The 26,375-nt window shown below is 40.4% G+C and overlaps 1 protein-coding gene across 1 annotated transcript in view; it reads left to right on the top strand.

Moving 5' to 3' along the window:
- hectd2 (HECT domain containing 2) overlaps positions 1-26,375 on the top strand; it is a 61,250-nt gene that overhangs the window by 14,301 nt on the left and 20,574 nt on the right. The window contains exons 3-14 of the mRNA XM_085427755.1: positions 3,708-3,846; positions 3,961-4,063; positions 4,239-4,328; positions 4,911-4,975; positions 5,262-5,307; positions 8,814-8,923; positions 10,909-11,057; positions 11,149-11,272; positions 13,300-13,396; positions 13,539-13,646; positions 16,022-16,154; positions 20,375-20,463. Coding sequence (XP_085283881.1) covers positions 3,708-3,846; positions 3,961-4,063; positions 4,239-4,328; positions 4,911-4,975; positions 5,262-5,307; positions 8,814-8,923; positions 10,909-11,057; positions 11,149-11,272; positions 13,300-13,396; positions 13,539-13,646; positions 16,022-16,154; positions 20,375-20,463 — 1,253 coding nt within the window. The remainder of the gene's footprint in view (positions 1-3,707; positions 3,847-3,960; positions 4,064-4,238; positions 4,329-4,910; positions 4,976-5,261; positions 5,308-8,813; positions 8,924-10,908; positions 11,058-11,148; positions 11,273-13,299; positions 13,397-13,538; positions 13,647-16,021; positions 16,155-20,374; positions 20,464-26,375) is intronic.

Raw genomic sequence — 26,375 nt, 5'->3', positions numbered from 1 at the left:
TGAGTGTTTTGACGGTAAAGGGGATGCTGCTTCCTGTTAAAGGCGTGGTTGTTTTTAAATGCCGCGTGAGAACAGAGACCCGGCGGAGCACCCACCAGCCCACTTTGTCACCACGGCTACTGATGCCAGAATAATTATACAAACCTCCGCCCCAAATCAAAACCATATGAAAGTGAAAACCATCAAGACACACACATGAAATATTGTTGCATTCCTCGGGCCCGTTACAGTCGGCCAGCCTGCTGGATAATCACCACAATTTGCTACTTCATCTGTAACGTGTTACGGGTTTTTGTAGAGATTTGTCAAAATAAAAGTGGAGTTTGGTCTCAGAAGGAACACTGTTCCACTGCAGCGTGATATGACTCAATGCAGTAAATATATAAAATGGCTAAATTGGTTGAACGAAGTGCAAAAGTCTTGAACCACCACTATTTTCTTTGTATGTACTTCCGGTGAGCTTTCTCGTCATTTTTTAAAGTCGTCTTGAGTAACAGTTCTCGAGGCTTCTGCAGGTCTTTCAAAGTCCTTCTTTGGACTTTGGCTGCTTTTGCACTCGTTTTCAGTCCCAGCCTGGTACGTGATCAGTTTCAGAGAAGTGTCTGTTGAAACAATCAGATATAAAAAGGTAGCTAACTTAACAGACAATATAGCAAAAAAATAAATAAAAAACAAATTTTAAATCGAATCTTTAGGAACTGTTTTACTTGTAGCCTCTGGCAAAAATACCTCATATGTTCCTATTTCTTTTGCTAAAAATATGAAAAATGTCAAAGATGTCACAGTGTGACTGAAACAACATTTTTGCACCAATGCGGTGATTTCCAAAGAACTTTAGCTGCCATGTCTCAGAATCCTTAAAAAAGTTGTGGAAACTATGTACATGGAAGACCAATGAAGAAGTTTACATATCCACTGGTGTTTGACTGCAGTGACTACTCTAGTTTTTAGCGCTTGACTTCATTTTTCTGCCCCAAAGGTTGCCACTTGATGCATGACTAAGTTAAACAGAATAAAAAAAAATGCATAATTGTAATAAACAGTAGTCATGTAGCCATGTGCTCACACATAGAGCAGGTAACCAGCAATCATATTTTGCTGTGACGTGACTGAATAAGAAGCTATCACTGTGCAACTTGCCTCACAAACAAGGTGCACACATCATCTCCAGTCTGATGCTTGCTTTGTTCAGAAACCTCTGCAGCAATGAAAGCAGGATTGAATGGAAAGCACTTGAAAACACTTTGGGAAGATCTCTCTCACCCATCATCAAGAGACATCAAAGTAAACTCTGGAGAAAGAAAGAGAAGGAGGAAAAAGATGAATGTGACTCTTATGATCAAAAGGTGTCATGACAACGGATGCTTGTTGTTGTCAGCCCTGCGCTCAGTGATATACGAGCTGACAAAGCAATGATAATTAGGATGGTGAGGGACAGGGGAGTGAAGATGGAAGGTGAGATTTAACAATATGTTCTTCTCCTTATTGCAGCTTTGTTTCCTCTTTGATTATGAATTTCTGTCTGATTTCATTAATGAAACAACTAATTCCTTCATCGAGGAGAATTTCATGACAGAAATGGAGCATAATGAAAAAAAGAGCCAATTCAAATTTGGTTCCAATCCAGATAATTTTATTCAAAATAGTTAAATAGTCCTGGCTTTGGCAGACAAAGCACAATCTAAATGCTTTTGTAGTTGATTCATTTCATGGACCGTTTGCATGTTTGATATTCTTGATCCACAGAGGATGGCTTGTTCCTTTTCATCTTCCTTCACAATCACCATCAATACAAAGTTTACTTTTGATCAGCGGTTTGATCCATTGTCTGGAATGCTCTTTGGACAGTTTCATGGTTCAGAACGTCTTGTTTTGTGCGCAATCAGATACACACAGAGCAGCACAAGATGTTTGGACTGATGGAGAAAAGTAAAAGGTAAACCAGGTACTAAATCCTCAGCCAACACCGAACCAAACTGGCAGCCTGCTGACACAAGTGCACTCGGGGGGCATCTTTCACTGAGGCTGAGAAAATCACAACGAGTGATGAAATGGAAATTTCTATTTGAAATCTACTTCTACACATTTTTTTTCACTATTGGATTAATTACTTTTTCTAAAACAATGATTTCTTCATTGTAGCATCTTTCCTCACCCTCGGGACAAAATGCAGACATTTAGCTGTTCTGTTGGTGGATGAGAGGAGTTTCTCTGTGATATAACACGTGCCCATCTCTGTTCTTGTGTCCCTTTTATCTTCTGCTTGCACAATCCTTCCACTTCTGCAGAATGAGCATCCACAATGCACCTGGACAGGGCTGCGCCTGCCTATTGTTAGTGTTGGGATTGAGGCTAATTATAAAGAGAATGGATGGATGGTCATCAGTGTGGGAGGATAGATGAATGCATGTGTGTTATGCAGCGCAGCCTGGCCTCTGTGATTGCACACTGATTGGGGTTAATAGCTGTTGTTGATTCATTTCTCTGTTTGTGGACCTCTTTTGTCTCCCAGCACATATTCCCTACACCTACATGTTCCGAGAAACATTCAAAACAGGCCCAATGTCTGTTTTGCAGTTGTTGTTTTTATTTTCATTTTCACTCCATGTGTCAGTTTAAACGCTGTCGAGCTGCAGATCTACAGCTGTGAGTAATTAACAGTTTGATGTTTTTATTGAATCTACCCACCCATCTTTATCCATCCATCCCTCTTCATCCATCCATCCACCCCTCGTCGACCATCCATCCATCATTCATCCCTCTTTATCCATCCATCCATCCATCCATCCATCCATCATCCATCCATATCCATCCATCCATCCATCACCAATCATCCATCCATCCATCCATCCATCCATCCATCCATCCATCCATCAATCATCCATCCATCCATCATCAATCATCCATCCATCATCAATCATCCATCCATCTTTATCCATCCATCCATCCATCTTTATCCATCCATCCATCCATCACCAATCATCCATCCATCCATCCATCCATCCATCCATCCATCCATCCATCCATCAATCATCCATCCATCCATCATCAATCATCCATCCATCCATCATCAATCATCCATCCATCCATCTTTATCCATCCATCCATCTTTATCCATCCATCTTTATCCATCTACCATCCATCCATCCATCTTCATCCATTATTTGGGCAAGACAATTTACCCTACCGCCTACTGGTGATGGCCAGAGGGGCCGATGGCGCGATATGGCAGCCTCGCTTCTGTCAGTCTGCCCCAGGGCACCTGTGGCTACAACTGTAGCTGCCTCCACCAGTGTGTGAATGTGAGAGTGAATGAATAGTGGAATTGTAAAGCGTTTTGAGGGTCTCGAAACAGAGATTGCATTGCATAATTATTAATAATCTGCACATAAAACAAGATGTCTTGAACCAGATATCTGCTTTACATTATGAACATTTAACGAGCAGACTTGATATTATATTATGACCGTGATTAGGCCTTTGTGAGTGCTGCTATAGCTGAGAAAGCTTTTATTGTGTAGCTCACTAGGCTGAGAAAATGAGAGGATGTGGCTTCCTGTAAAATTCTACTTTGGCATCCAGATTCCTTTTTAAACTCTTTTTCTTTAAAGAACTCCTTAAGTCATGTTTTCTGTGCAGATGGTCAGTGTTACTGAGAGTGTGCTATAGTTGAACTGGTTCCTCTTCTTTATTTTCCTCTCCTGCAGGGAGAGAGCTGCCTCCGATATGCAGCAATGTTCGTCAAAAGCATCGGCTCTCCATCGACACTCTTCCTCCAGAGGTCAAAGCTCCATTCCCCTCTGACCCCATCATCCCCCTGCGCACCAAGACTACCAAGGAGTTTCAGTAGGTGTCAGTTCGCTGGAGCTTTAAACACACTTTAAACATGCAGGAAACATCCTTAAATCAAAGGTAAAGAGGTCGGTCTCCGTGAAGTCTTTCGTGTGTTTTGGCTGCTAGGGAGGACATGGAGCGTGCCCTCCAATCAGGAGACTGGAGGGAGGTCCGGGAGTTTTACCTGACAACCTTTGACTCCTTCATAGAAATCAACGCTGCCTTCAAGGTATATCACACACAGAATCTGGTTCTCAGCGAATGGCCTGTTGTGAGAAAACACTTTTAAATGCTGGTAAAATTTCACAGAACTGTTTTACGATGTGGTGCGATGGGAAAGCAGTTTTCACTAACTCTCTCCGTGTGTTACTCTGCCTTCGTTTTCCCCGTCACTCCTTTCCCAGCGAGAGGCGAATGGATTGTTTAACACTATAGAGGACTCAGGAGTCAACACCAAGTTTGTCAACGCTGTTTATGACGCACTGCTCAACACGGTGAGACCACACCTTCAGACATGCTTACATACGCTCAGAAACGAGGAGAAAATACTCTGAAATTCGTTTGTTGGCTGTTTGCAATCACGATAGTTTTCCTGTAATCACTTTTGAATGTAAAATATTTTACATTTGATGGGCCTCATCAGCCAACACCTTGTGTGCAACTGCTGGAGCAAATCCCAGCAGTTGATCAACTGCTGGGATCAGCTTAAGGCTTTTCTGGGAGCTTTTAGGAACTGACTGTAGGGAATGACAATACTCCAGCATAGAAGTGAACTAGTTTTTTAGCATCAAGCATTTAGCATGTTTCTAATTTGATCAGTATTGCACATATTAAACAAGGCAGTCATAGAGATTTTTGGGTTATGTGTATTAAGAGATATATCCTGGTCAAAACTGACTCCAGGGTTCCTCGCAGTAGTACTGGAGTCGTCCACACCTGGTGAGCGTTTTCTCAATTTAAAAGTAGAACAAGTGACCTTCCTGTTGTGGTAAAGGTTAGATGAATATGCCGTTCAGTGTTTTTATTTCTCTTTGTAGGCCTCTGTACACTAAGCTTGTTTTCGGTTGTGTTTTTAGCCTCAGGACATCCAGAAGTCAGTGCTGAAAGGGATCATTAACAGCCTGCTGAGGGAGTGGAAAGGGTGAGACGAGCTCTCTGCATCTTTGTGTTATCATGTTCCACTTATGAAGTTTACTATACATGCTTTTATGAAAGGAAATTATTAACATTTCATTGATATTTTTCACATTCTAATCACTGATGTTGGAATTCTTGTTCATTTATTTTAAATTGTAGTAAAATAGCTTAAAGTAATACCTTGAATCTCTGTTTTGTACCTCTTTGCTGGTGTAGTTATTTGTTATATTGTGGGACTATTTGTTAACAGTGTCTCACTGTGTTCTGGGTTTGGTCTGTTCTTTTTTCAGGCCTCGGACAAAAGATGATCTGCGAGCTTACTTCATTCTCGTTCAGGTACGATTGTGGGGAGTACCCAGAAGGCCCCTTACAGTGAACTAATCTTCATCACAAATCAGTGAAGAAATCAAATAAATGAGAACAGAGAGTACAGCTGATTAAGTCAGATACAGCATGAAAGTGGGAGCTAGAGTGTAGGTGGGTTGCAAAGTGGCTGACAGACTAAAACAGTGCGCCCTGTTGGCAACTTTACACTTAAACATGCATCATGTCTTGATGCATGTTCAATCATCCAGGTAAGGAAATCCCAAAAAGTAGATTCTGTTGATTTGGACATAGAGTTTTCATCCAAGTGACTTCTTCACTATCTGCTACATCCAAATGAACAGAATCAGCTTTTTGGGATTGTCTGCAAACACTTGCTAAGTAACCACTGAGTGACTATGAAACTGCGACAGTAAAAGGAGGTTGTTCAAATGACCTGAAAGACCTTCAAAATAAAAGTTTTCCCTTTCCGCTGAAACCAAGATGTTTCAAAAGGTTTAACTTTTACTTTGACGGTGAATGGTCTCCTGTTCTGGTTTGTTCCGTTTCACAAGTGTTTGAAGTCGGGGTGCTGTTGGTGCCTTCGAGCTACCGAAACAACAAGGTTTTCGGTGTAGCACTCTTTGCCACCAGTTTTTTGTAACAACAGTCAGCAAACAACCTCTCACCAAACAGTTAACGTTTACACATTTTTGTCCCCTAATAATCGGTAGTTACCATGGGCTCAGTGACTGGTTTTTAAGCCTACGTCACTGGGACTTGAGAACATTTGTTAAATTTGGTAGTTTTTGCCCATATTTATTCTTATTTAACAACGACATTTTCATCAAAATGTTTTGTTTTCTTTTTGAAATTTCCCTTTGCTATTCTTCTTAATCTTGCCTCTTGTTTTCATTCCAGTCTTCTGTCTTTCTCTCTTTTTGGGGATCTTTCTTTGATGCTATTTTTCATCTCGGTCTGTCTTTCGTTCTCTCCGTCCAGTCTGATTCCCATATATGGTTTTGGGGATCAGCATCAGATAAAGACAGCAGTCTACAGTAGTCCCACTGTGGTTCCACCCTCCATCACACACACACACGGCCGAGCCAAACTTCTGATTTTGCCCCATTTGACTTTGAGGACTTGTCTCGTCTTTCAGCTCTCATGAGAACATAACCACGCACACACAAACACACAGATCGGGACTGGATGAGGTCATTTTGCAGTTGAGGACTGTTGGTTTCCTGCCTGATGATGACTCTCCTTCCTTTATGGGCTCTGGTTGCTACAAATTCATCTCTTTTTCCCTTCATCTGTGCATTATAACCATTCTCAGACTGAAGTGAGCTTTTCGGGATTATCTCACTCATTTTGTCATTTGTTATTACTTTTATTGCATCCAAACTTGTGCGCGTGCGGTCAAAGTGAAAGTGGGTCACACTTGAGGAAAAAAAGTAAAGAATAACAATCATTTAAATCCTACTTCAGTCGGCCTTTAGCCCTGCAGTTAGTTGAACGAATGAGAGATTTTTAAGGAATTGCAGTAAACCAGCCTTCTCTGGATCTTACAAATATGAACCGTATGTTGAGCATGAAGCATTTTCAATGGAAAACTCAAACATTATGTTCAACTTGAACCATTGTTTTGTTTTGTTTCAACTTGTTTTCATAGTTCTGCCCATTATTTCTTTATGTTATAATGTTGTACTCTCCAAGTTAATTAATAAGAGCTGAGAACATGAGGCCGTAATGAAGTCCACCGGGGCAGTTAACTCTTGTTTTCATTCTTTCATCTAAACAAATTTGTCTAGTGGGTTGTTTGAGGGTTGTTTGGATGCTTGTGGGAGACCCAGCAGATTCCCTTTAACGCATGTTCCCGTGATCCCAAATGAAAGGTTTAAGACTGGTGAGTAAATGTTCTAAAAAGTCAAAGAAATCATACACAAAACTATCAAAATAAGGGGTACTTTCCTCAAAAAGAGTATTTTCTTAGTAATGCAAACTAATGAGATATTTATGGTCACTTTATTTTATCTAAAAATGCACTCAACAACAGAAATAAGGAGATGAGTAAGAAATAAAACAGGGAAAATATGCTTATGACAAGCATGCGGTAAAAGCCACTTGGTTATGGTTAGAACATGAATAAAGAATAAACTCCATCAGTCATATTTTCCCACTTCATGATGCTCTTAAACTTATTTTATTTTATCCTATCAAGTAATAAAAGAATAAGAAACTCATGAAAACTAATGTTCCACAAACTTGACTCAGACTCTTGCTCAACACTTCATGGCTTATCCTGCTGATCTGAACAACACCCTAAACAAGCAGCAGTCCACTGGAGAAGGTCCACCTGAGACAGAATCTGCATGTAAATGCTCATCCATAGTGTTCATAGTTAAAAAGCAGCCATCCAGTAATTGGTGTAGCTCAAGTGTGATGTTTTCCTTCTATTTCTATTCCGTGTTTTTCTTGGTTGACTGTCGTCCATGAAAACAACACTGAAAACTGTCCTCTTATGGTCTCGCCTTTGACTTCATTATGTGATAAATTTCTCTTTCTGTTAGAGTATAAAAAGGTAGAAGTAGCCTTTAACTCTAAGTTTCAGAAAGAAGGCTTATATGGGCTATGCCCATCGGCTAATGAATTGTGATTGACAGTTTGTGAACCAATGAGAATGCAGTTTAACAGTCACATCCGCCTCTGATGACAAAAATCCTCATGTTGAGGCTTCACGATGGAGCTTTGGAAACCAGCAGGTGAAGTTATTAACAAATGTACTGTTTTATTCCTTATAACTCGAAATGAGTAAATGAGCCCATGAAGTCATCAGAAAACTGTTTACTGAGATTATCCAGGACAGCTTTCACCAGACGAGCATGCTTTAATCAGTCAACTCAATTTAACCCTTTCACACATAGCGGTCACTACAGTGGACAGCTATTCAAAGGCTGTGTTCTTGCATTTGTGTCAGTGTTGATGGTATACTTGCACATAAACCACTACATAGGAGGCTGATGTGTCACTCCATGCCCTGCCACACAGTCAAAACGTATGTTGTCCACCTAAGTGGACATTTAAAAAAAGACTCTTTGAAAAGTACATGTTTAAAAAAGTGAATTTCAAAAATGGTTAACATGGTTAACTACTGCAAGTAAAATGAACATGTGGTTCATTACCTTAGCATGTTCCCCGCATAAATAACAGTTATTTGTAGTATATATTGACTCACATACTATTTAATACAAGACAGTACATGCCCTCATAAATGTTTAAGCAGAGGATACCTTGAATTGTGTACGTTTCCATGGTTGCCATGTGCATTCACATGCATCCAGGCACTAAGTTGCTGCTCTATCAATTTGTCCTGTTAAGGTCTCTGTTAGTAGCATCATGCAATACATTTGACATTTGTGTTACGATTTCCGTCTCAGTTCACATGTTGGATTCCGGCTTTTTAACTATGTGTTTCTGCTGTGTGTGTGTGTGTGTGTGTGTGTGTGTGTGTGTGTGTGTGTGTGTGTGTGTGTGTGTAGAACCCACAGTACTCAAGCACCAGCACCTATGTGATCTATGCTCACCTGCTCAGGCAGATCGCAGCTTTGTCTGAGGCTGACCATCACTTCCTGGTTCACTGGTTCAAAAAGTAAGTCCAAAACTCTGTGCAAGCGTCTGTATGTTCGTCTGTGTGTTCGTGTGTGTGGTAACCAGTTTGATATTGGTTCGCAGCCAGTAACAAATGGACCTCACCGCAGTTTAAATAAACAATAAAAATGTCAGGTATCATATTCTGATTGATGTCTCTTTACAGCGTCTATAAAGCTACAGAATATTTTCTTTGTCTTTACATTTGAATTACTTTGTCTTTTACTGATTTTCGTCATCCACACTGGATCTAAGGAGAGAGGATTTTGTATGTTAAAGAGATTGTGCAGCCTTCTGTGGAAAATGTGGGATTTGAAGCTTTAAATAACTCGTGGATGTGTGGGCGGATTGGCTCTTGTCATCTTGTTTCTGCAGCAGGGTTAGCAGGTGATAAATTGTGAGATGAGAACATAAATTAGGCAACTACTCTGCTTAGTCTCACTTTCTTAATGCATATCACATACACAGTTTTGAGGTTTTATGAATCTCTGCTGTCGTTTGGTGCAAACCCTAAAATTTGACAAAACACAGCACTCGCATTCTTTTTACATCCAGCTTGGTTTTTGTCTTCAGCTTTGCTTTCCCTACTCTAATCAGCCCACACAGTGCGACCTGCATGCCAACACTTTCCCTTCTGGGAAAAAAAAAGTTCAAACGTGTATTTGTGATTAACTGTCAAGTATAATAGAATTGTTCTACTTAAAAGAGTATGCTTAACTACTTGACATCCACCAGGTCACCAATAATCTGTCCATGGCTTGAGTTTTGTTTTGGCAAAATGTTTCTGGCAAAACTTTAGAAACTGCAACATGTTACATTACAAATAAAGAGTCATACATCAGCTGTTGCATCTTTTTTCTATGTGACTGTTCCAAATAGGCATTATATTATATTTAAAAAAGGGGTCAACATAAGCCAGACCCTACCCTAATCATAGGTGGGCTGCTAGTGACTAGCCGGATGTTAAATAGTTAAAAAAAAAAACTCATGGCGAGTTACAACATTGTGTGCTAATGTATTGTAGTTGTTGTCTGCTGTTGTGTTACTGTACACATATTATCTGCTTTAGCTTGAATATAGAAAAACATCATAGAAAAGTTTTATCAGGTCATCTTTCATTATATATTGTTTTGCTAAGAACACGTTTGGTGAATCTGTCAGTGACATACTACATGACTAAAACTGGTGCCAGGCAACATATGACTCAAATAGTCTATACGAGCAAGGGAATGGGATGGAAATCTCATTTCAGCTTTTTGTGGATGCTAACAAGGACACATTTGTTTTAATGTTTGAGAATCTGCTTGCAAAAACCCAACAAGCTGTAGTCCAAAGTTTTATTCAGAATGGCAGTAAAAAAAGTCTTAGATCCAGTCCTTATGGTGCAGGAACCCTGGACGTGAAAGCAAAGACTGGAAGCTTGTTTGGGAGTTTTAGTATAAAAGAAATTTTTCACAATGTCAACACAGTAATCAACAGTAAGAGATTAATAGTTATGGGGCTTATGAAATATTAAACTTCTCTCCAATAGAAAAAAAGCATGTTTATTAATTTATAAATTTCTTTATCTTATTTAATTACATTGTTCCTCACTGTCCAAATATAAACTTTGTCCAGCTAGAAGACTTTAAACATCACACACAGCCTGAAAGCACAAATGTAAACCAGCTTCTGTTCGTCTCCCTCTCGGCTTGAATGAGGAACATTTGAATTCATGCTGTTTGTGGTAATGATTTACTAGCAAGCTGCTTCAAATTAGAAGTTCTGTTTAGTTCTGCTCAGATCCAAAAACCAAACTTCTCCAAAGCTGCTATTAGTTTTCCTCCTTGAAGTGTAAACATCTATTTTTGTGCACATGTATATTTCAGGGTGCAGTTTGACTCTGCCAAGCCACCAGTATTAACTCCATGTATCTGTGTGTGTGTGTGTGTGTGTGTGTGTGTGTGTGTGTGTGTGTGTGTGTGTGTGTGTGTGTGTGTGTGTCAGACTGTCTGCAAGGCGTTTCAGACAACTGGTAGAGCGCCTCCTGCAGTTCATCTCCACTCGCCTATTTCCAGCAGAACCAGATGAATTTCCTCCTCTGTCCAAGTGCGCCTGGTGGATTCCCTCTGCAACCAAAGTGCTCAGCCTCTTCAGTGAGTCTCTTGCAAAACTAATAACATCTCGATGTCTGCTGCAGATGATTTCTGTCACATTTGACTGTTATTCTTGTTTCCCTGTCCTCAGATGCAGCCAACAGTGTCTCCTCCCCTCCAATCATGTCCTTCACTGACTTTTACAACATTACTCTTGAACACATAGATTTTATGGAGGATTATAGGACCTGGCAGAACTATGGCAACTCAAATAGGTCAGTTGTGTTTTTTCTGTATACATTAAACTGTATGAATTTTCCATCTGGTTCAATCCTGCTAAATCCTGATGCTTGCATCATTAGTAAATCTAAAAGTCATATCTTGCAATTAGGTTTGTTTTCTTTCAGCCAATACTGGACAAATTACCTGCCAAGAAATTTAGCTGAACATGATTTTCAATTTAATCGCAAAATTTAGTGTTCACTTGAACCGTTCTTTAGAGCACCAAAGGCGATAGGATACATTTTACTTCCAGGACTTCATTTGAGTCATTTTGCAATTTAACAATAATCAACTTTTAGATGGACATGACCTTTTTGGTTAAAAATATTTACATGTATATATATATATATATAAACTATCATATAGAAAGGGTGTGATAGAGGGCTTGTCCTGGTGAAAATCCCGGACGAGCCCCCAAACATTTTCTTAGTCCATAAATTGACAATGTAGTGGAACTAACGGCATATAAGATGGCACCATCTTGCTGTAATTCTATGAATGTTAAATGATGTAAATATAATTATAAAACACATAAGCTTGAAATTTTATTATTAGATTCAGGCTTCTTAACTAATATCTTAACTAACAAACTTTTAAAACCGAATCCAAAAAGTACGACTGCTTGTATCATCCAACTCAAGTATTAAATAACAAAGAAATTGAAGGACCAAGGCTTACTGTAGTCGACACCAAAGCCAGCCATTCTGACCACGTCTGGCTTTAAATGCATGCATAGGCTGATAAGGCATAACTGAAGTAATATTAGGTACCAGAACACTTTGAATATTTCTTTCTTTGTTTGTTGTTACGGATTGAGATATGTTGTATTACCATATAGATTTGTAGGAATAATTTCTTGCTAGCATAGATGCATTTCTGTTCAAATCAAGCATCTTTACTGCAGCATAATAAACTAATGAAACTTTGACATTAAATTTACACCACTGCATGTAATGAAATAGCTGACATCTCTCATTTTGGTGGGGCGTACCTCTTCGGTGACAAACTGGCGCAAACGAGACCCTGTTGTAATTTTGTATGAACTAGGCATTTATTTTCTTTCTTGTAGATCACTGAATATGGTAGTCAGCATGTGAGTAGTTGATTTGTTGCTACGTAACAAGTTTATGGTTGATTGCAGTAGCAGGTTATGCTAGAGCTGCTCATTTCTCATGGATACACAACTTTTCCACAAAGATATGTTCCTGAAAATACCAAAAAGGTAACATACTCTACTTTAACTTGTGATTCAAATCCAGTCATATTGGTTGACCAATAATACAAAACCTGAATGACTCTGATTCACTTCACTTTTGTTATTCAAATCTTCATCAGTTTAGTTTTGTATGAACTGAAAACTCTCCAGATTTCAGCAATAAATAGAAAGCATAAAATGCTGTACTACTTTGTAGTGTAGTAAAGTATAGTACAGTATAGTAGTAATGATTGGTTGATGATATAGTCAGTGATGACTGATTTTTGTCAAAAAAAAAAAACATTTTTAGACTTGCCTGTAAGCTCCTATTAGAATTGCCCCTCCATATTACAGTACATTACCCTGAGTAAGTGCTACTCATGACCAAGTCATCTAACATCCCTTTGAAGATTCCTGGAAGTGAAATTGAGTATCTCCTCAAAAGCTGAATAAAGTAACGCTTCCACAGCTGCAGTTTATCCAGAACTATGGAAAGACTTGCAGAAGCCGTGAAGTTCGTTTCACGCTGTGTCACGGCTCGTTAATGTCTCACAAAAAAAATGGATCTGGAGTTTACAGTTGAAATGACCGGCTCTTACAGCCTCTGGCTGGTGTGGTGGGGGATTTGTGGAGCTCATGTGGCTTGGAGGGTGTAGACTTCAGAGCCTGCTCATTAGGGTAAAGTATAGAATTTTGAAAACACTTGAAAGCTGGTCAGAAATGCAGTTACAGAAAGACATATTTATGAAACTGCTGATAGAAAAACAGACTAAGAAACTCTGCCTGAGAATTATTAACTATTCTTAATTTTTTCCTCTTTTTCAGGTTTTCTTTCTGTCAGTTTCCCTTCATCCTCTCGACGGTGGTAAAGAAAGCCATCATCCAGAAAGACTCGGAGCAACAGATGATCAGTCAGGCCAGGGTGAGTCGCACATTAACAAAGCCTGATTCCAGCCTTAAAATATTGTAATAAGGAAACACAGAGCAGGCAGATTTGCTGAAGCTGTATATGAGCAACAAATGCTTGTCTGTTGAGTTTAGGATTCTGTGTTTTTGCTTCACAGCAAAGTCTGGTCAGTAAAGTTTCTCGCAGGCAGAGAGTGGACATGAACCTTCTGTTTCTCAACATTAAAGTACGACGAGCACAGCTTCTCAGCGACTCACTGGATGAGGTTAGTACATTCACAAATTTCAGTTTTTGATGTATAATCATTTTACAAGACGTTTAAACATCTTTTAAACTGTTTAAACTGAAATATGCAAGTTAAAGCATGCAGTGTAGACTGGTGTCATCAGGGCGTTTATTAATTAGAAATAATGTGAATGTTGTCTGATCTTTAATGCATGAACAACTGCCATGATGATTATTTATTTTAAAAAAAGAAAGATAAAAAAATCTCCTGCAAATTCCCAATGATATCTTTCTGTTTTTTATCAGAAAGTTATTTTTATTCCAGTGCGAACTGGAATTTCTAAATTCAGTTTCTCTGATTTTAGTGCTTTATGCTTTATTTTTGGTGGTTTATAAAGGCTGCTTTGGTAATCTTAGTAGAAAGTTCCTTTTAGGGGCAAATTCAGGGGCAAATTGATAACATGTATGGCAGTTGCATGGAAACCTATTACTGATTACTATGTCTGATTTCTGATTTCTAAAAACAAATCTGAGAACCCGTTAACCCATCAGCTGACAAACTAAGGGCACAAATGCTAGCAGCTGTCTGAGCCGAGACTTCCTGATGTGTCTGCCAATCATAGTTTATGATCGTTAATAAATTAGAAAAAGCTAATAAAAACCTTTTGTCCTCTTTAGACAATGCCCAGTGTTTTTGAATTTGAATTTTGGTAAATGGATTCTGTTTTTTGCTGTCCATGTTTACCTGGTCAGTACCTGCTCATACATGATTGGTTATTAAAATTAAGACAAACCAGGAACATTCATGTCCCTAAAAACTCATCCTTTGTCTACTATCTTTACACATATTTATATGCAGATATCTGAAGTGACCTTGAGCCATAACACACTGTGAATTTATGTTTAGTGTGTTTTAAATGTCCTAATGCAATTTTAGTTGATACCAGAAAGCCAATCAGAAAACAATATGTTCTTTAGAAATACACAAGCACAGATTGGTGCAGGTTCAGCGTCATTTAATGAAAAATGAGATGTGTTAATGTGCCTTCTCCACTGAAGTACTGAGCAAAGATCGTGAAAAAAGAAGGAACTGAGGAGAAGCTCATGGGTGTAAACTGGGATTTTTAGGACATCTGAGAGTGTGATAACAACCAAAAACCAAAAAATTTCTTAAAATGTTGTTTTAAGCAAGGGGGAAAAATGTGGGAATACTGGGAATATCGGCCAGTGAATATATAGACCCTGCCATGAGGATCAGCAAGTATGCCTTTAATGTTTTGCAGTCATGTGTCACCCTCAACCTCCGTCAATCTGAAATGTAACCGTAAATCTGAGATAAACACTAAAATCCAAGTCTAAATTATGTGAAATGTTATTTTCTTCCTGCAGTGAGGTTCAGACCAAATGTCTTTCATTTTGGTCTTTAATTGCTGGTCTGTCCCTGTGAAGATATTCAGTCTGCAGACACTGAGGAATACATGATCACAGCATTTTCATACTTTCATTTGAAGAAACCATTTAGCAACTTAAGTAACAGTGTTTATGGGAAATTATAGCAGAGGATGTCATTTTTTTACCCAGAAAATATTTCCGCATCTACTTATTTTCTACTGCTTCTGTCTGTAGCAGCAGTCTAAGCAGACCAGTCCTCTTTCTTGGTGACCTGTGCCTAAAGCTCTTGTGGCGTTCTCAAGCCAGAAGAGAACCATAATCTCTCCATCATATCTGCACTGGAATCTTTCCCATGTTGGGTGTGACTGGAACACCTCCACAGGAGCCGTCCAGAGGCACCTGGTCAGCTGGTCTGATTTGATGTGGAGGAGCAGCAGTTTTACTCTCAGCACCTCCTGAACCACTGAGCTCCTCACCTAGTCTGGGAAGCAGAGCTGAAAGTGCCTCTGCGGGCTCTTGCTTGCAGTTTTCATAATTCCTTTCATAACTTCTTCCCTCATCATGACCATAGATGTGGGTAGGAGTGTAGATGGACCAGTAAATCAGCTGCTTTTGTCATATCTCTCTTTACCAGAACAAATAGCATCCACATCCCAGCAGACACCGCAACCACTGGTCTGTCAATTTTGCATTTGCTGACTTATTGTTAGCAATGCACAACTTTCCCTGGTGCTCTACAGGAGCCAAATAACCCATAATAATGGGCCTGATACCCCAGATTTCTTAAGCATCTCAAACAGGGCACCATAAGAGCAATCACACACCAGTTCCACAAAGCACATGCAGAACAGCTGGACACAATATTGCCAAGGCGTGTCACCCAGGATAACCCCACATCAGACGCTTCAGGCGCTGCAACTCTTACCCATCCAAGGGGTACAAAGGTTTCTGCAGCAAGTGTTTCTGCAATGCAAACTGAAACGAAATGTGTGTGTGTTTGTTTCATCTCTTTGTCGCCGATAGCTGACGAGGAAGCGATGCGATCTAAAGAAGAAGCTGCGGGTGACTTTTGTCGGGGAGGCGGGGCTGGACATGGGCGGCCTGACGAAAGAGTGGTTCCTGCTACTCGTCCGACAAATCTTTCACACAGACTACGGTGAGTCAGGGTTTCAGATTGGAGGTCATTCACACTGAAATATGAGCTGCTGGGCTGTGAGTGTCCACAATCCAGCCTTCATCATAAAAATGGAAAAAAAGCTTTTCTTTGAATAGGTCTCGAGGGAGCAGCTGAGAATAACAGATAAGGTTGAAAATCTGGAAGGTAAATCCCGTTTGATACAAAGTCAGTGGAAAGTGAAGCTGTATTTTATTATTGAAGTCAAGCGGAAAAAAATCGTATTTTTATTGGATAAAACGGAAAGTACATTTTTATTAGACGGAGGCCTCGGTGGACGTGCTTTGTGAGTTTTCGGGTCAGTGAAACTGCAGCGGGAATAAGTGTCAGATGGCTGAGAAAAGTGGCCCGTGTTGGTTTTGGCAACTGTATAATTAGCTGTCATTTCAGTCTGGAAGAGTTCTTATTATGATGGTCTTCTTCTCTTGTTTCTCTTTTCCTTTTTGTCTGTTCTGGCTGCCTGACTGTAATTATCTCTGTTTGCCATTGTTGTCACTGTGCCTATCTCTTTCTCAGTGTTGCTCTCTCAGTCTTTTAAACTCCTTTAGCTCTGTTTACACGATTTATTCCAAATCTAAAGCCAGACACGGCTAAGTCACTCCTTCTCGTTACAGTTGCGTTAGGCTCTACAACGACCGGTAAAACTATCACATGTAAAGTTGCTCGTGTTTGATGTGACGTTTGCTCGATGTGACAGCTTTAGAATAAAGACACCATTATTATTTAGATGGTTCAGTGTAAGCCTTGCTTTTTATGCGTGTCCCAAGTTTTGACTGGCTCTGTGTTCAGCCTCTCAGCTAGAACTTGTTTTTTTCCCAGTAGCTATTGGCAACTTTTCCCCAGTAGCAAGAATGCTGGACAATGGAACAGCTGGAGAAACTGTGGAAACTTTACTTTTCTTTCAGTAAAAGAAAGAACTCGCCACAAAAAAGGCAATAAAACGGAAAATACAGTCAAATGAGAAGGAAAGGCCTCAGGCAGGCGTTGACTGGACGGAGAGAGATCCTGGACATAAGAGGGTTTACTCCGTTATTATTTCTAATGATAGGAATATGAGTATTTTTCCAATACTCTTCTTTTAAAAACCCAAGAACCTCCCATCATATTGAAACCAGTAGCTCTGTAATGCAAAGAAGTGCTTGAGTGATGTTGCAGGTATCACTTTCACCTTATAGTTTAACACTGATTCTGGAGAAAGATGAGTACTTCTAAGGCCTATAATGCCTGTTAAAGCTGGCTGAAGTAGTCCAGTTTGTAAAATTGCAGCAGAGGGGAGACTGGTGTGACTGTCTGCTGTGCTTAAAACAATCCCTGCACTTCCTTTTCCGACACTGATTATTGTATTTGTGTAATAGCTTATAGTCGTTAACTGTCAGCGTAGACTTCTTCACACTTAATATCTTTAGTGTCTTACTTGGTCAAGCCAGCGTCAGCAACCGCAACAAACAACCTCCTCAAGGCCAAGGCCGCCTCTTCCCCATCGTTCCACATGTTTAGCTTCTACCTTCACATTCTTCTAAATTGGTCATTCATTGCTCATCCTTTTATACTTATAAAAAGGCCATTAATCTCTGGCTCTCGTCTACAGCATGTCATTTATCCCGTCTTCCTTTTTCTCTCCCCAACCAGTCGCAGCAGATGGCCCCGCCCCTCCCTGAGCCACCAAAGTGCTTGCTCATAGGGGGTCATATTTTCAGATTGTTGGGTTATTTCTCTGTATGTATTATTGTAGGGTCTATCTTACAATATAAAGTGCCTTGAGGTGACTGTTGTTGTGATTTGGCGCTGTGTAAATAAAATTGAACTGAATTGAATAGAGTTTATTTCTCAGTGGTATTGATGGGTTTTGACCTGCTGTTGTGTTTTGGCCCCAGATACATAAAACTGAATTGAGTTGAACTTGCTGGCTGCTCCGCCTTTCCTTTATAAGTGTCTGTGTTTGACAGTCACCAACAGCTGAAGGAACCTGTAGTTCCTTGGCAAGTTTTCACACATTAACTAAGATTACGTGGACCTTTGGTGGAAACGCAGCGAAAGACTCTCACTTCCATGCCTGCTGGTAATGTGGATAAATAAATCTTAAGTAAAGGGCTCAAATATTTCCCTTTGGAAAGGATTCAACAGTTTCCTAAAACAGCTGGAAAGTCTAGTTTTAAGCAAACATGAAACAAAGTTGAGGAAACGGCACATTTTTGGGGACTATTTTCAGTGGTGGATTACTACACGTGTGTGTGGGATTCACTCAGGACAAACTGCAGTGTCTGTTTGTGGTAATTAAAGCGCATGTCGCACAGCATAGTGCAGCCATGTGTTATTAATAGTTCTTGGAGAACAGCAGCGCACAGATGCATGGGTTATATCAGCCTTTAAATACATACACAGTGCTTCATAGCGCCATACTTTCATTGTTGGTTTTGCTCTTTTGGGGAGACAGTAAAAAATCCTTTAATGTGAAGTCTCGATTGAACGCACTTATCACAAACAGTTATTTTATTCACCGCTTTCCAGCTGTGCTGTGCTGAGTTGCACATTTCACAAATGGTGGCGAGTTGGTGGTTAACAAAAATCATTTAGATCTCAGTCCAAACTGAATTTCTGTGAATTGTGAGGAAAACATTTCTCAAGCCTTTCTTCCTCCATTTTTCAATTCAACAAGTGTGTTTCCATCACTGCCGCTCCAACATTTCCCCTAACTGCAAAACGATTCTCACATCACGTCTGGGCAAAAAAACCCTTTTTACAATATTGATATAGCATTTTCTCCAAGTTTCGGCCGCGTCCGTTCAGCCTTTGTAGTTCAGTATGTTGGAATTTGCATAAAATATACTCGAGTGGAACCAAGCGAGCGTCTGCCTGTGCATCTGCGTTTTCTGCTCTCTGCGTCTCCGCTCTGGTCAAGTTGTTCTTTCCATCGTCGTTCCATCTTTCCGCGGTCGTCTGTGTTTGTCGGTGCCAGGGGGATGTCGGCCCAAAGCAACACACTCAATGAAAGCTGTGTTCCCCTCATTAGCAGCACAGGGAAATCCCCACCTCTGCACACACACACACACACACACACACACACCCAGCTGCACACAGACAGGTGTATGCGCACACACACACACACACACACACACACAGGCTCTTTTATACATGAGGTCTTTTCCATTTTGTGTGTTCAGAGATGTGAGTGGTCCAGATGTGAGTCTCCACTCTGAACAGACTGCTGCTGTTTCTTTCAGTCACAGCTGGAAGAGTTTCAGCAGCGCTCGAGTCTCAACAACTTGTGTGTTACTTTTTTTTTAAATGATTTATTTATTTTAATTAAATATTTAATATACTTAGGACGTCAGCAAGGTGCTGCAGTTGCAGAGAAACTCTAATCAGAAAAGAGGTGATGTGACTGACATCCAGCAGATCAGCAGTGAAACAGCAAAGCTTTTCAGGTGGAGGCTAAAGAAGCGTGTGCTATGTACACACCTACACATTACACCTGCAGCAGTGATGTAATCACATCATTGATGCCATTGGACTGTCCTGGTTGACACACCTCTACAACATTGATGGAAGTTGGGGACAGTGTCCTTTGCTTGCTGAACTGCAGAGGCGGTCACCCTTTGAGAACCACAATTCCCTTGGAGGTGGTGCACACCCTCTGATCCCCCTTCTCACAAATTCCAAATGTGCATTTAAAATTCCACATGAGGGGAAGATGCGAACCAACCTCTAACTCTGATATAGCTCAGTGATCTCAGTGATGAACCAGGCACTCTTTCAGCCTCGCATTTCAACTTGCAGGGCAGTCCAGTCGACACTTTCCCAAACCGCGCTGTTTGGTTTCTATCTCCGCTTGTGTTCAGAGTAACAGCAGTGCTTTTGATTTCAGTGCAGTTTTACTGCTACTTTCCAATTCGACTCAACCTAAATCCCTTTCCCCCCAAGTTTGGACAGTTGATTGAAAGTCCTGAGTTGAAAACTTTAGGTGGACACTTTTTAATTTAACAGGGACTCACTGATTCCGGGAAAAGTCCAACTACATGTACCAGGTGTCTTTTTTCTTCTGTCTTTTCTTCTTCAGACCCTCTGTTTGTCGTAAAAATGACCTTTCCTCTTTATTTTTTTTTGCCTTCATCACTTCCTGTATCCTTTTTTCTACCAATCAAATGTATCGAATTAAATAAAAGAGATGTGTTCAATCTAAATGTAGTACTTTCTTTTTTTAGGGATGTTTACCTACATGAAGGACTCACGCTGCCATTGGTTCAGCAGTTGGAAGTGTGACAACTACTCTGAGTTCCAGTTGGTCGGGACTGTATCCTTTATGAAGAACAACAACAAACATCAGGGTATGTGCAAGCTTTAAATGTTGTTTAAGCGCTTTATAAATGAGCTCTTTGGAGGTCCTAATGAGCCTAACGAGGTTGCCTACGTTATCCGGTTCAAGTTAAGAGAAGGACAATAATATATATATATTTTTTTTTAATGAACGTGCATCGGAGCAGTTTGTTTAGCACCTCCCACGTTAGCGTTTTAATGCGTTTTCATTGTTTTTGTAGCTGCAGAGCAGTTTCACAGCATCTGCTTTTCTGCTCTAGACAAAACTGCTGAGTTTCTGGGAGGGTCGGACTATAAATGCGTGTAATGTGCAGACGGGCACAAATAACCACACACAGGAGCTTTCCTCGTGCACTCCCCTCTGACGTAGCAAACACTCCTCCGTTTTAAACCGCAAAGGAGAAAAAGATACTATAATGTGTGTGTTTAGGCCGTGGGTCTGCACATGTAACAAATACGCCTCGCTCTGTGGAGGCTTTTTCAGCGCAGCACATAAAATTGAATCGACGTGGTCAGAATCATTTTTCTAAAACAAGACCTCAGCGAAGAGCTTCATAACAAATACAAATAGAATCACAGCAGGTTTGTGTGTTTTTAAATAATAAATGATATTAAAAAAGTATGTTTTTATCACAGACTGTAAACCAAAAATGGACACAGCCTAATATAGAATTGCCTTAAACCTGCTTTTCATTGGGCAGCAGAGGGCAGCGTCTTACATTGCAAAAGGAAGTCTGATTGTTTGCATGTTTATGAGAAAATGATTGTAGTGCTCCTCTCAGTAGGTTTGAGTCATATTTGTTGTTAGTGTGAGTACATGAGTTACATGATCAGCCCAGTTATAATAATGGCCAGCAGGGGGCGCTTCCTTTGCCTTCCAGTTGTAAATCTGTGACCTCAGTAAACAATTCCTTCATGAGTTTTTGGTTCAGCTGCTAGTTTGAAGTCTTATTGATACAACTTTGTAACCGGCAATAAAGCATGATATGCTTTATTGAAACTGTGACATCATTACTTCTGTCTTTTATATACAGTCTGTGTCATTAAGTCAATGCAAACGTTCAGTCAGCAGTGAAGCTCATCACTTATCCTTCTGCTTCAGCCTGAAACGCACCAAAGATCAGCTGTTTTGCTCCTGCTGTTTCAGGGTTCTCAAAGTGTGGCTCACGGGCTATAGGCGGCCTTTGGTAGCTGTTATGTAAGTGCAACAAGTACAGACGCACTACAAGCTTTTCATTCATCCACAGTTAACATCATACAGGTCAATCTGGAACAAGATTAAGTTAACATTTGTCTTCAGTTTCAGGTCAGGAAATTTAACAGCAAGCTGTTAAAACAACATAACGTGAACCAGCACAAAAATGACAATTCTGAACATAAAGCACGATCCTCTGAGCAGATGCATTACAAACACTAATGATAGGTTTTATGTTTCCTGCATTATCACATGTTGGCTCCTTTAACTGGCACCCAGTCCTCAAAGATTCTGGTCCAGTTTCTCTTCCCTTTTGTCTGCTCTGCAGAGTTTTGTAATAGAGTTACTACAAAATGTACTTCTTTGTCTTCTACAAATTCTGTTCATGCATCAACTCAACCACTCGCTGAGTTTTCAGGCACATAATTGCCGTCTGAGTTTAACTCGCGAGCATCATAGTTTCCATTCACTGCGTGTAAGTACGCAGAAGTCACAGGAAGGTGGATGTGGTGGATGGTGGGAGCAGAGGCCAGGGACTGCAAGTCCCCTCTGTGGTTACGTTTTAACAACAGAAGCACTTTAGTTAAGGTCAGGGAAGGATTGCAGTCTGGGTTAAATACAGTAAATACAACACACCATTTATTCCTATTAAACTCAACTACAATGAATAAATAAATAATGTGAATACAGTATTATATACAGTAAATCCATCTGGATGCTGTTTTACAAGACTGGGTGTTAGTGTGTTAATGTGAACTTTAAAAATTAAATACATTTTTTACTGCATTGTATCCGACAGCTTTCTGACTACAGGCAGCTGCACCTTCCCACCTTCTTTCAGGCTGTTGGAGCTAACTGCACCGTGTGTAGCTTGAAAGTTGCCACGTGCAGGAAAAGGAAATGATAGTCAGGTGGTCAGAAATGTAAAATGCCTGTTCTCCAGTTGGAGGGCTGAGATTAGCTTCAATTTTTCACTCAATTTAAAATATTTTCAGTTCATGTGGACATTCCTTCATTTTGACTCGGCCCCACCTAAAACGGACCTGCATATTTTTGCATTGTTTCACTCACTTTTTACACATTCATGCACAGCACAGCCTCCCTGTGTTATTATTATCATTCTTCTCTCCTCAATGAAAGTTTATGTGCGCGTGTGTGTATGTGTGTGTGTGTGTGTGTGTGTGTGTGTGTGTGTGTGTGTGTGTTCATAGAGTTCATGTGTGTGTAATATGTGGCCAGAAAGTGATTCAGCACTTCGGGCTCAGTTACTAGCCAGCTGGGAACTGTCAAAAGGTTACATAACCTAATAGCTGCCGTTCCTCGCCAGGTTAGTGAGTGTGTGTGTGTGTGTGTGTGTGTGTGTGTGTGTGTGTGTGTGTGTGTGTGTGTGTGTGTGTGTGTGTGTGTGTGTGTGTGTGTGTGTGTGTGTGTGTGAACATAAATCTGTTTATTGAGTCGCACACTGGGGATCCAGCGTTCAACTTTAAGTTCCCATAAACATAAATTTTTGGGATGAGGCAGTTTTCGGTTACAGCGGCGGTTAAGGTCGGAGTACGTCTTCAGTAAACGAGTCCTCTGTAATGAGGGAAACATAAATGTGCAGTTGTCGAATCAGTGAGTGAGCAAAAGAAGAAAGAAGTGGAAATCTGTGTACTTACACATGTGTGTTTGCTGCTGGGTGTTTTTTGCATGTTCCACATGTGTGTCTGTGCTGGGAGCTAATTTATCTGTCTCCCTGGTTCTTGTGTTGTCGCCATGGCAGCACTGTATCATTGTGGATATGTGGCAGAGGGCAGGGAGAGAGTGTGTAACAGAGACTAAACAGAGGGAGATAAGTGAAAAGGAAAGTGGTGCAGTGGGGGGATGTCAAATGAAATGACAGAATATAAACAGATGTAAACAAAGTGGAATAAACATTGATGAGAAAGAGAGATGAACACGTGGAAAGATGAAACCCAATTTATCTGCCAGAACACGGGGCCGAAATAAAGTCCAGCTGCAATGTTTCCAGCGCTCTGTGTGTAAAATCATCAGCTGTTGAGTTACATGTGCTTTTATACACACTATACATACTTGTTTTGTTTAAAAATCTTTTTGTGTGTATATTAACAATCACAAAGACTAATGGAACTGCTGTTTTACTTCACATCCCTAATTCATCAGTGCTCAGATCATTATTTCACTTATGTTGTGTTTAGTCTTTGTTTCTGGCCACACAGACAGTGAAAACCACGTTGCAGAGGTGGTCAGAGTAACGACCGTCAGCCACTTACTTAGCCCCCACATTTATGAGGCACAGTGTGTCACAAACAGAGAGGGGGAGAGCGATGATGAAAATAAAAATAAGAGCTGAAAATTAAATTTTTCACCTTGTCGCATGGTGCAGACCAACGGGCACATCCTTACAGTCTTTGCGGGTTCCTGAGAGCCTGGAACGGGGATCCCCCGAGGACAGCTTCCTGATTATTTAAGCCTGAATTTGGTGAAAAAAGATCCATATGTGGTAACTAATCATATTATTTTTAATGACCAAAAAAGAGAATAATTAATAACTGGAGGAAAATCATATCTAGCTTAAAACTATTAGAATGTCATTATTCTACCTTTGGTACCATGTTGTAATAATTACAATAATTGCTCTAAAAATCATAAACGTCTGCAAGAAGAAATTATGTAAAACTAACACAAAAAACATTTTCAGTTTCATTTGGACTGGAGATCAGCTGCATCCCAGTGAAAGCGTTCAAATCTGTATTTTTTATGATGATTGTTTGTTTGTTTCTCTGTTTTCTTTGTTTTTTTGGGTTTGGACTTCATAACCAGGAGGATTTGTGATCGAGCAGTCATGTGCATATGTGGTTTGCATGGATAAGGATAACATCAGAGCAGAGATGTAGGCGAACGGGAGAGGCCAAACCGAATCGTTAGTGTGAACGAGTTAAAACGGCATTTTCTAACCCTGGCTTTGGCGTGCAAAACATCTTTTGTTCAGCCCTAATATTGCTGCCATCATCACACCCTGTAAACCTTTCTAAAGAGATTGTTTGCAGACTGAGAGTCTTTGTGTAAGGAGGCCAGCATGCGAAGGGGGCGGCTCCACGAGGCGGCCTCTGTGTCAGCTGGTGTGTGCTAATTTAATTGAAGCTCTAAAGTTTTGTGTTAGTCGTCACGTACTCTGATCTGTGTTTTGTAATGAAGTTACCACAGAGCAGCAGCGATGCTGCGCGGTGCTCCGAGTATTCCTCGTCAAGGTTGTGACGAGCTGTGACATAAAACCTGTTCGTTTATCCAGAACTTCCTGTGTGAAAAACTTATCAGTAGCAGAATTCATTTGCAGATTTTACATGTGACTTTGTGCCTCGTTAGGTTGCGTCGGCGATGAGAAAACTCTGACTTTAAGGACCAGAAAAGCAAAAAGAAGGAAGGAGAGAGAGAGAGAGGGATGGAGAGGGGTTGTGAAACGGAGTGGGCACGTAAGGAGTAAGGAGAGGTGGATAAAGAGATAAAAGACAGAGGGAGACAGCTTTGTTCATGCCTGTCCCATAAAGTGTATATTTATGAACCAGGGCTGCTAAATGCTTTAAGGTGCCGTGCGTGTGTGTGTGTGTGTGTGTGTGTGTGTGTGTGTGTGTGTGACTTCTTAATGGCCTCCTAAATGGTTGCGCTAATGGTCCAGTTTATGTTTGTTTTCATGTTGGGGCCTCTGTGTGTGTGTGTGTTTCTGTGTGTGTGTGTGTGTGTGTGTGTGTGTGTGTGTGTGTGTGTGTGTGTGTGCGCACAGAGAGCGATTTATTTATTTGCATACATGTGTGTCACCTACCTGTAACAGTGGTCTTCACATCACAGACGCACACACTCTCAACCTACACGCACAATTACACCACATCTGGTCGCCACATGCGGCAGCTGTGAGCAGTTTGTGAGTGTGTAGGGCCGCCGCCCTTCACATAGAAAATGAAGAAAAAAATTGTATGACCATGTGACATTCACAACGTGAACTCTCTATCACCTACGCACACACACACACACACACACACAGAGGTTGACATCGTAACGTTTGCTCTGCACGAAAGAGAAATAAATTTGTTCTTTTGTTAATTAGATTAATTGTGATATTAGATATTGTAAATGTGCGCAACACTGCGTAAATGAAAGTGTGTGTCTGAGAGCTTCGTGCTCGGCACAGATTAAACGATCTCGCCTCCATCTGAGCTGCAGTGTTAGCTGCATGCTTCTCTCCGTTGGCGGATCAGGTTTTTTAATGAAAAGTGAAATGTTTGTTACTGAAATATAATTTAATATTGCTGCTGGCCCAGAGGGCAGTTCCTCCAACAGAGAAGTGCTCTTGTTGGGTTTGGGAATATAAATTTGAACCTTCTGCACGTTTCCCTCCAGGTTCAGAACCCCAAAAGTTGTTTCCTGTTATATGAAAGGCTCGTGTAACCATTAGCATATTTGCAGTAACATGATGATAGCTCACAGGTAAACAATGAAGGGCACAGTTTGTTTGTTTTCCCTGACCTACATTTCCCTTCTACTAAAATTTAGATGACTGTTCATAAGTTCAATTTGTTGGTTTTATTTTTTTTTTTTTTTACAGTAATTTCACAGTTTCGCCCACATTCAACACTAAACTAAGCATTTTAACTTAAGCGTGGAAATATCAATCAGTCAATATATTAATTAAGTGACAT

The sequence above is a fragment of the Rhamphochromis longiceps genome, linkage group LG13, assembly GCF_057381845.1.
Source record: "Rhamphochromis longiceps isolate RC_006_pf linkage group LG13, R_longiceps_female_GT1.1, whole genome shotgun sequence".
NCBI classification, from domain to species: Eukaryota; Metazoa; Chordata; class Actinopteri; order Cichliformes; family Cichlidae; genus Rhamphochromis; species Rhamphochromis longiceps.
This window is presented reverse-complemented; position numbering and strand designations above follow the sequence as displayed.